The sequence below is a fragment of the Rhineura floridana genome, chromosome 8 (assembly GCF_030035675.1).
Source record: "Rhineura floridana isolate rRhiFlo1 chromosome 8, rRhiFlo1.hap2, whole genome shotgun sequence".
NCBI classification, from domain to species: Eukaryota; Metazoa; Chordata; class Lepidosauria; order Squamata; family Rhineuridae; genus Rhineura; species Rhineura floridana.
The window spans coordinates 9,738,219-9,748,708 of NC_084487.1; the positions used below are offsets into that span (position 1 = coordinate 9,738,219).

Consider the following 10,490-nt stretch of genomic DNA (forward strand, 5'->3'; position numbering starts at 1 on the left):
GGTTTAACAACCAACTTTTCTTCCCAGGAACTCTGGGAATTGTAGCTCTGTGAGGGGAAGAGGGGGTCTCCCAATTACTCTCAGCACCCTTAACAAACTACAGCTCCCAGGATTCTTGAGGCAAAGCCATGACTGCTGAAGTGGGATGAGTCTTTTCAAGGTATAGGGTGGATGTGGCCCGAGGAGGAGGATGCTGACCGCCAGAACCACTCCCCGGACTGGTTGTAAGATGGAAGGCAGGTGGGGGCCTGCCGAGGGCAGAACGCGGTTGGTGGGGCAGTGCCCCATTTGCCCTAATGGACCAGCCTCCACTGCGAATGAGGATCAGATCCAAAGTTTATAGGAAGCCGTCTCATCTCAGATTAGACGGCTTGTCCACCGAGTCCAGTACTGTCTGCTCGGAGTGGCTCTCCAGGGTCTGTGGCAGGGGAAGGGCCTTCTCCATCCATCACCTGATCTTGTTCCAGTGGAGGTACCAGGGGTTGAACCTGCAACCATCTGCCTCCAGCTGAGCTGAGGCCCCTCTTCAGCAATCTCGTCAAAAGCCCTTACGGTTCTGAGAAACAGACGCAGACACATATACTGCTTTATTTCCAATAACGGATGGAGAAACAGAAGACAGAACGGGCTCGGATATTTTGATCCATTTTTGAGAAAAACATTCCTGCAATCCAGCCACTTTGGAAATGCAAGACAGTAACAGTATAAGCCAGCCTTTCCCAACCAGTGGGCCTCCAGATGTTGTTGGACCACAACTCCCATCTTTCCTGGCCATTGGCAATGCTGGCTGAGGCTGCTGGGAGTTGTGGTCCAACAACATCTGGAGGCACACTGGTTGGGAAAGGCTGGTAAGCTATAAGGATGACATACTCAAGCTTGCCCACTTAATTAAAAAAAAATCTTAACTACAACAAAAAAGAGTTCCCCATTTACTGTTGAGATCCTTCATAAGAGCAACCTAGTTGGATCAGGCCAACGATCCATCTCGCATCCACCTTCCACAGTGCCCAGCCAAATGCCCCTGGAAGCCCATGGGCAGGGCACAAGCAGGGCAGCATGGCAACAGTTCTCTTCTGCTGGAGCCCCCAGCAAATGGCATTCACGGGCATCCTGCCTCCGACCATGGGCATTTAGCTATTATGGTGAAATATAGAGATATCAAGCTGCCTCAGCCTAGGTCACACCACTGGCCCAACTGCCCTGGTACTGTATACTGCAGGGATGGGCGAACCTTTGGCCCTCAAGATGTTACGGGACTCCAGCTCCTGTCATCCCTGACCATTGGCCATACTGGCTGGGCCTGACAATTGTTGGGAGTCCAACAACATCTGGAGGGCCACATCTCTCCCATCCCTGGTCTGCTCAGACCAGCCAGGTCTCACCAAAGTCTCGAGCAAAGGTCTTTCCCTGTCCTGCTGCTTGAGATCCTGTAACTGGAGATGCCAGGGATTGAATCGATGCCTTTTTTTCCCTCCATGCAAAGGCTGGGCTCTGCCAGTGAGTTACAGCCAGGCTGGGAACAGAAGTGACAACAGGATTGTAAATGCAGCTCCTTCCCTGTCCCCGGCCACCTCCTCTGACCGCAGATCCCACGGCCCAGTGGAAAGGGTTCCCCTAGCAACGCCTCGGCTCTCCATTTTAGAACTCACAGCTCGGCTTGCATACACGGCAGCCCACAAAGGGCTGCCTTGTCGGTGGGAGAAATCTAAGCCTTTCATGGACAGCCTTTCCAGTTTGCAGGATGCTGGAACAGACACCTTCCTGCAGTCAGTGATTCAGTCACCACCTCTGTGAGCAACAAGTGCAGGACAAGGAAAATCCATAAAGAGGAGGGGTGGAGGGGGAAAGCCCTAGGCTGTATGAGTCTGCATGGCTGCCTCTGAGCCTGGGTCCCCTTTCCAGGCTGAAACTGGCCCTTCCCCAGTTGCTTCCCCCTTCCAGGCCACCATACTGCCTTCCCCAGGGTCCTGGTCCCCTGCTTTCCATGCAGCGATGGCAGTCTCAGTGGACGGCTCCCCTGCCTTCCATGCCGCGGCAGTAACGGCAATGGTACCCTCGGTTCCAGCAGCGGTGGTAGTGGTGGGTTTCTCCTTCCAGTCAGTAGCAGCAGTGACGGCTGCAATGGCCCCTGGGGTGTCGGGCTGCCCACCTTTCCATGCCGTGTGGGTGGTCATGTGGCGCTCCAGCAGGGTGCGGTGGGAGAAGTACTTGTTGCAGATGCAGCACTGGAAGCGTTCGGGGCGGTGGGTGCGCATGTGGACGTTGAGGGAGCTCTTCTGGGTGAAGCGCTTGCAGCAGATGGAGCACTGGAAGGCCCGCACCCCGGTGTGGGTCACCATGTGCTTGAGCAGGTAGTCCCGCAGGGAGAAGGAGCGCCAACAGATGCTGCACTGGTGGGGTTTCTCGCCTGTCGTGGAGGGAAAGAGTCAAAGACACAACAGTTCAACAGAGAGAGCGCAGAATTCTGGACTCGGGGGGGGGGGGAACTGCCCTGCAGCCTTGGACTGAAGGGACATCTCTTCTTTGATGAGGATACAGAAAGGTGTCCATAAAGGATACCTATGAATCAAACAGCCCAAAAACTGTGAGCTGGGCCCCTCTAGATTTATACTTAGCATACGAGTGCAGGTCTTTCTTTATATCCCTTTGGTATAGAGATGCCATCTGTACCATACATTTAAAGCACTGTTATACTACTTTGAACAAGTCATGGCTTCCCCCAAAGAATCCTGGGAACTGTAATTTGTTACGGGTGCTGAGAGTTGTTAGCAGACTCTTACTCCCCTCACAGAGCTATGGTTCCCAGAGTTCCTCGGGGGAAAAGGATTGATTGTTAAACCACTCTGGGCACTGCAGCTCTGTGAGGGGAAGAGCAGTCTCCTAACCGCCCTTAATAAACTACCCAGGATTCTGCGGGAGGAAGCCCTGACGGTTTCAAGTGGTAAGATGGCACTTTAAATGTATGGTGCAGATGAGGCCACAGTCATAAGTGGGACCTGCAACAAAACGTGGCCCTGCGGATTGCTGCTGTTCAGGATTCCAGTCACTCTACCACCTCCTCCCATTTTCTCTCCCCCCCCCAACAATCAAGTCAGCATCCCGTGGCTACTGACCCTACTCAGTCCTCAATGGGCTGTTTTTGGAGGTTGTCCCCCTCCTTAAGGTTCCTTTTCCTAAAGATTTTTTGTACGTCTGCAAACCTAGTAGGGGTTTCCCCAAGCCTGCTGATACCTCCTTCTTGTATGTGCGCGGTGCTGTTTTGGCTACAGAAGCATCAGCACCCACAGCCTGCACATTGCAAAGAAAAGGAATGCTTACATTTGGTACTGAAGTCCTGTAAGAGCCTGGCTTCAGTCTTTAAAAACGGATCTTTTATTTGTTGAAAGGTTTACGCGGGATGCTAGGAGTTTTCCATCGGCCACATGCAAACCTATGGTCTGTTTCTTTGGGGATACTGTTTGCTGGAGAGGGATTAGCTGTTCTTGCGGAAGCTACTATTGTGAAGAAACCAACAAGCTGTCCTTTGCAGCACTGATCAAAAGTATATTTGTGGAAGAAAACGCAAAACTGGACTTCCTCCCTAAAACCTTTCTTTCAGCGAATTAAAGAGGTGGACTCTTTGCCCTACATCAGGTTTAGGGAACCTTTGGTGCTCCAGATGTTGCTGAACTACAACTCCCAACATACCAGAAGATACTGTACAGGCTTCTCGCTCAAGAATATGACGTTTTTCCCCCAAACTCTTTACAAAAGCAATGTCTGGATTAGGCTGAAGGTCATCTCACCGTTAGGCATCTGAACACTGACAAAACACTCTCTAGAGCTAGTGGTTAGAGTATTGGACTAGGACCCAGGAGACCAGGGTTCAAATCCCCACTCAGCCATGAAGCTCACTGGGTGACTTTGGGCCAGCCACTGCTTCTCAACCTAACCTACCTCACATGGTTGTTGTGGGGATTACAGGAGGGGAAGAGCCACGTATGCCACTTTGGAGAAAATACATATAAATACACAAATAATGTTCATAACCTGCTTTCTGCAAGCTAATTATCTCATTTTAATATGTAACCTAACAGCTGCCTTGTGTGTTTTTCAGATACCATGGGGTATATGTTCATTGCTCCAAAATGAAGCCCTCCGAATAAAACAGCAAAGTTTATCTGTACTGTCTGAAGTCTCCGTCTATATGTCTTTCTGCCTGAGCATCTACCTTTCATAAGGAAGAAAGCCTGTGGCTGAATCTGGCGGCCTGAAGGAGCTTCGAGTACGAGATCATCTGCCCATCCTTTTCTGATACATAGTACTTCAGGGACACATGGGGAATAGAGACTTAGATCTATACCATTCATTTAATGCGGATCCAATGCACATGTAAAGCACGTGACTTCCCCCACAGAATTCTGGGAACTCCTTTCACAGAGCTACAAATTCCCAGCATCCTTAACAAACAGTTCCCATGATTCTTTGGGGGAAGTCGTGTGCTTTAAATGTGTGTTGGATGTGCTTTAAACACATGGTGTGGACCTGTGAGTGCTTTGTAGGCAGAAAAGGTCCCAGATTCGATCCCTGGCAACTCCAATTAATAAAAAGAAAGGGGAAAAAAGAAGGGTCTCAGATAGCAAGAGTTGGGAAAGACCATGAGATCGTGAAGCGCCACGGCCAGTTGGAGAAAGCAAGGGCAAGCTAGATGGGCACATATTCTGACCCGGTATAAGGCAATTTCCTATGAAATCAGCAATGGCAACAAAAAAACCACCCTTACTTTTAAGTTATTTTCCAGCTATAGCTCTTTTGTGCCCTCTCATCACTGATCTTTTGGATGGCTTTAAAAGATTAGACACATTCATTGAGGATAAGGCTCTCAGGGGCTACCAGCCACGATGTCTGTGCTCCGGCCAGAGATAGCATGTTTCTGAATACTAGTTGCTGGAAACTGCAGGAGGAGAGAGTGCTGTTGTGCTCAGGTTCTGCATGCAGGCTTCCCCTGGGCATCTGGTTGGCCACTGTGAGGACAGAGTGCTAGACAAGACGTGCCATTGGCCTGTTCCAGCAGGCTCTTCTTATGTTTTTATCCACCTTGTAACACATTTTGCAATATTAACCTTCTTCAGGTAACAACCAAACAACTTGGTAAGGGTCAAAGGGGAGAGTTTTTCAAGATCTTGCATTGCTCTCCAGAGCTTGGAAAAGTTACTTTTTTTGAACTACAACTCCCATCAGCCCCAGCCAGCATGGCCACTGGATTCGGCTGATGGGAGGCGTAGTTCAAAAAAATAACTTTTCCAAGCTCTGCTCTCACCCTGTTCCTGGAAGCAGGGGTGAGGAACCTCTGGCCCAAGCTTTGAATGTGGCACTCTGGGCCTCTCTGTCCAGGCCTTAGGACTCTCCCCAGGCCACACCCACTCTCCCCAGCCCACACCCTCTCCTCAGGCCACACCCCTCACTGGCCCTGCTTTGCACCCTCCCTGAGTGCTTTTGCCTGACTGGAAAAAGTCCTTGAACGCTGATGATGCTTTTTGCTTGCTTGCCTGGATGGAGCACAGCAAGGAGGGTTTAACTGTGTATAGAAATAAGTCTACTTTGGACAATGGTAAAAATTCACTTTCTAGCTCCACCCGTTTTTACCTCTGGCCCCACCCAACACTGGTATGCAGCTCCCCCCGAACGTTGCTCCAAAGGGAATGTGGTCCTCCTCCAGCTGAAAAGAGCTCCCAACTCGACCCAACCTTACCCTACCCCCAACAATCGCCTCCCAGGTGTTTCAGCTTCACGGTCCCCATTACCTGAATGGATGAACATATGCTTGGTGTAGTTTTTGCGGGAGCTGAAGGTTTTCTGGCAATGGCTGCACTGGTAGGAGGGCTCTGCGCAGCGCGAGGGACCTGGCTGTTGGCTCTGCTGCTCGCCACTGTGCAGGGGGCCCGTGACGATGGCACCGGGGCTGAGCTGCACCATGTTGCTGGCGCCCACATCTTGCTGCTGCTGCTGCTGGATGCTGTAAAAGCCCTGGGCCACCCCAGCAGGCTGGGGCATGTGGAACTGGAAGATGTTGGTGGTGCTGGCGGCTGTGTTGGCACTGCTGACCTCCGCCTTGAGCTCCCGTTGGATGCCCAGTGGGGAGACAAAAGCCAAGCCCCCACTGCCGCTATTGCTGCGAGGGGCAAATGCCGAGGAGGAGGGGCCACCCAAGTCCGGCTTGAACTCGCCTGCCAAGCTCCTCAGGTTGGATGTCTCCAAGCTGCAATCCGAGTGGAACTTCTCCCTGTCCCGTGCGGTGGAAGCTGCGGCTTCTTCGCCGCTTTCCTCCCCCTGCCAGGATGGGATGAAAGACTCTGAAAAGACATCCTGGTTCCCAAAGAAATCCTGGCCCTCGGCAGTGGCATAATCCAAGTGGAGGCTCTCCTTCCTGCTGGCCCTGCCAGCGTTCCCAGAATCCTTTGCTTCTGCCTCATCGCTGAAGCCAGCAGGGAAGCTTCCGCCCCCACTACATTCAGGGAAACAGCTCAGCTTGGCCTCTCTTTCTTCCACCCCCCCCTCCTGGCCTTCCCCGCCACCCTCCTCCTCATCCTTGATGATAACAGGCATCGTCTCAGACAGCTGAAGCCTCACGGGTTGGCGCTGCTTGCGGCTGTGACAGCTGGGAGTTGCCTCAGTGGGGTGCAGGTACGGTCCCCCCGTCTCCCCGTCACTTATGCCCCCCTCACAGGTGGCTGTCCGAGCTTCCCTGTGCTGGGAAGAGAGCAGGTCGCGCAGCTTGTAGCGCACCTCTGAAGCACAGAGCAGCTTAGGAGGTTCAAGGTGGGAAGCTTCAAGGTCTCCAGGCCGTGAGACGCTGCCAATGATCTCTTTGGGCGGCTGTTCTTGGGGTTTTGTGGAGAGAACCCTGGGAAGTGAGAGGGTTACCGGAGGTGGGACAGTGGGAGGCTTGGGGCTGCGGCTCTGAGAGATGATTTGGGTGCATTCATCGATGACTGTCTTGATCTGCAGGATAGAGGCGGCCGTGAGGATCTGCAGAGCTTCAGACTGGGCCACAACCAGAGAGCCACTGTACATGAATTCCACCAGCTGGCGCACTACCTGACTGGGGACCACAGGGGGCACCTCAATCTCCGAGTAGCCCAGCAGCAGCTTATCGTGAAAGAAGGGGCTGCCTGCAGCCAACACACAGCGGTGGGCACGCAGTGTGGCCTCCTGGATATGCACTGTCACATCGCAGAAATGTCCGCCCAGGCGTTGCGCATTCAGAGTCTCCAGAAGGGACTTGCTGAAGTTCTGAAGATGGATGTAATGGACAGCTTCAGCCATGCTGTCCCGTGTCCCTCACTGGGACATCCGGAGCCCTAGATCCTTCAACAGGACAGCTTGCATCACAAGCAGGCCAGTCAAACAACAAATTCTTCTTGCACAAATCCTGAAACACAACATGGGGGGGGGAATATGAGCAAATCAATAGTACAGCATGGTTCACATTAGTTCATTGTGTAACTGCAAGGTTTTTATGCATGAGCTTTTAATGCAAGTTACTTCACTGTTTCAGGGCTATGTGACACAATTATGTTGTGCGATCCCAAGCGCAGCTTACTATTAACTTCATGTAGGGTTACAGCTGTGGCCAGGTTAGGCAGACACCTATCATCACCACTACTGCCATGATGTACTGGATAAGCAGCTACATAAAACGTTATCCTTCCACTGGTGAGCGACTGTAGCTCAGTGGCACAGCACATGCTTTGCAGAAGGTCCCAGGTTCAATCCCCAGCATCTCCAGTTTTAAAAAAGAATCTGGTAGTAGATGTTATGAAAGGCTTCTGCCTGAGACCCTGGGGAGCTGTTGCCCATCAGAGTAGACAATACTCGGCTAGACCTATAAAGTAACTTCTTATGTTCCTGTCCTGGTTTTGTCATTCCAACCCATCTATGACTGATTTACGAGGCTTCGGAAGTAAGTGAGGGTCATAAAACAAATGAAGGAAACCACCAGATCTCAATCTTCCCATAGCCCTCCCATTTCAAAACCTCTGTTACTCTTCTTTTTTTTGAAGACGTGCTGCTGCTGCAAATTGCAACATACATATTAACTTACTTAAACAAATTGCCTGCCCTATCAAGGGGCTGAGTAACAGTACCCTGACCAGCACTTAACCTGGGATCAGTGGGGCAAACCATCCAAATAAACAGAGGATGAAATAGCTTGACCAAATAAGCCAGTTTGTTTTTAAAAAAGCAGGTGACAAGACTGGTTCAGATTCTTCCACAGAACTGTATTGCAAAAGTAAGATGTACCAGGGTAAAGCAGTCTCACCAAAATGCAAAAGCATTGAGCAGAAATCATAACAGGAGATACAACTGACTCCAGGCCCTGTGGAATCTATGTAGTGTGCATAACAAGAGAGCCGGCCAAACTCCACTTCAAATTTCTCTAATGCAGGATAGTGCGTGGATTTTTCCTCAGTGACTGCCACACTCGCACCCCTCCACTTTTCTATGTTGAAAAACAAGAGGAATATCCCTCCTGATCCTACACAGAAAGACAACCAAGTGTTGTACATCCCACTACCAGCAGCTCATGATGGTATAATACCACAAGGAAAGGATTGGGGAGTGGAGCCGGCGGATTGGAGGCCGTTCAAAAGGTCCTAACTGCAGAGAAGATTCTTTTCTCCAGAAGCTGCAGCTGGGCCCTGCCACCCTGTTTTATCAGGAATCACTTCTCACTGCAGTAAAATACATCGGAACCAAAATGGACTTCTGCCACTCACATAGTTCTATCAGGAGCAATTAACTCTTCCCCACTCACTGCAAAAAATGGCTGCTGGGCTTCAAGCTTGGCTAAAAGCTACATCTTCACACCACAAAGCCCTGTCCCCAGATATGTAAAGGCGGTGGTGTTAATTGGTGCTGAAATGTACTCTACACATGCTCAGAGGCACTCTCGTCTTTCTCATGATTGCATACGCCCAGCCTCTCAACCCGCTCCACAATTCCGTAACCTCGGATCTCTTGAGTCTAGCTACCCCTGTTCAAAGAGAACCCAGGAGTCCGGGCTTCCCTCCACCACCTGGGAACACGGGCATTCGGGAGCGAAGGGGGCGTGGCAAGGGCCGAATGGGCATGGCCTGTGCCAGAGCTGGGGGCGGGGCCCATGTCACCTACCTCCCCGGTCTCCCGTCAGGACTACCCACCACCTCCGGTTTCCCTCCCTGTGACCCCCTTCCGCACACGTCCCCTTCCTCCCGTTACTTCCGCACCGCAGAGCGCTGCGAGGCGCCGCTCGCCCATAGAGAGAAAGGTAGAATCACACACGCGAAAGGCTTGAGTCACACGCGCTCTCTAGTGCTTAGCGGCGCTCCTGGCAGGTCAATGGCAGGCGCTTCTTGTTATTTCCGTTCCTTTGAAATATTTCTGCGCCGCTCTTTATAATTATGTTCTTATCAACAAGAGTGCCCGACGTTCGATAGAGCCCCCTGGTTTTGCGAGGGGGCCAACTGAGTAGAGTGGCCTTTGCTACGATCTGAGGGGGTGTCTTGTTTCAGTGGGTGGGTCGGTGGCGCGTTGTTCTAGCCGAAGCTCTGAATAACCACAGGCAGAAAGTGATCAGATGCTGCTGAATGTGTTTGTGTTGTTGTTATGGCTTACACACTATCGCAGTTTTAAGCAGTGGCGTCGTCACTAGGGGTGTGCAGGAGGTGCTGACAGCAGCGGGTGACACCATCAGAGGGGGTGACACCCAGAGCCGCCCCTAGGCACCGGGAAGCGGGGCAGTTGCCCCGGGACCCGCGCTTTGATGCATGTAATACACAACCCCCCGGCGCGCTCTCTTTTCTTTTGCTAGCTCTTGTTCTTTCCTCACAGGCCTCGCATGTTTGTGGCTTCTTCAGAGTCAGGTGACTCGGAGCGGACGAACAGGACAGCCCTCTAGGGGCCGTAAGAATTGGAGAAAGCTCCCGTACTCTTAAAGGGACACCACTCGCAGCTAGCAGTGGGAATTCCCACCCTTGCCCTCCTTGAAAGGAATCACGGGCTGAGGTTGCTGGAAAAACAGTGCTCGGTGGTTCCACGGTGGAAGGTGCCGTCCTTTCCTCCTTATAGTTTCCCTCTCCCCTTCTGTTTTATTGAGCATATTCCTAATTCTGTCTTTGTCTTAAACCTTTCAGTTAAAATTTGTGAAAACGTAAAATGATTCCTCCTTTTGACTGCATATTTTATATGTTACAACGTTGTTAAATCATTTTGTAAAAAACTAATAATGACTGATGTGCTTCATGTTACTGTATGTGATATCTTTATGCTTAAGTTTCTTTATTACTATAAAAATGTCAATGTACTGTCTTCAAGTCGATTCCGACTTATGGCAACCCTATGAATAGGGTTTTCAAGAGGCTGAGAGGCAGTGACTGGCCCAAGGTCACCCAGTGAGCTTCATGGCTATGTGGGGATTTGAACCCTGGTCTCCCAAATAGTTGAATGTCTACAATAAGGCTGCAGTCCTC

At 51.2% G+C, this 10,490-nt stretch overlaps 1 protein-coding gene across 5 annotated transcripts; it reads right to left on the minus strand.

The window, feature by feature from the left end:
* Window positions 1-370: 370 nt before the first annotated feature.
* On the minus strand, window positions 371-9,886 carry ZBTB45 (zinc finger and BTB domain containing 45). Of its 5 annotated transcripts, none has more exons than XM_061638166.1 (3): window positions 9,304-9,886; window positions 5,784-7,411; window positions 371-2,407 (listed from the first exon to the last, which is right to left on the minus strand). In XM_061638166.1, exons 2-3 carry the CDS (start codon window positions 7,303-7,305, stop codon window positions 1,851-1,853), a joined length of 2,079 nt encoding a protein of 692 aa, XP_061494150.1. In that variant the 5' UTR covers window positions 7,306-7,411; window positions 9,304-9,886; the 3' UTR covers window positions 371-1,850. The 5 variants fall into 5 exon arrangements, with proteins under 5 accessions (XP_061494150.1, XP_061494146.1, XP_061494149.1 ...); XM_061638162.1 differs by having other exon boundaries at window positions 9,249-9,886; XM_061638165.1 differs by lacking the exon at window positions 9,304-9,886 and adding an exon at window positions 8,798-9,146.
* Window positions 9,887-10,490: the final 604 nt, after the last annotated feature.

Bases quoted from the DNA above. Each gene is read 5' to 3' on its own strand.
- ZBTB45 (XM_061638166.1), bottom strand. From the start codon at position 7,305: ATGGCTGAAGCTGTCCATTACATCCATCTTCAGAACTTCAGCAAGTCC. The intron at 2,408-5,783 runs GTAATGGGGACC...CCTCCACGACAG, and splicing joins GCATATGTTCATCCATTCAG to GCGAGAAACCCCACCAGTGC.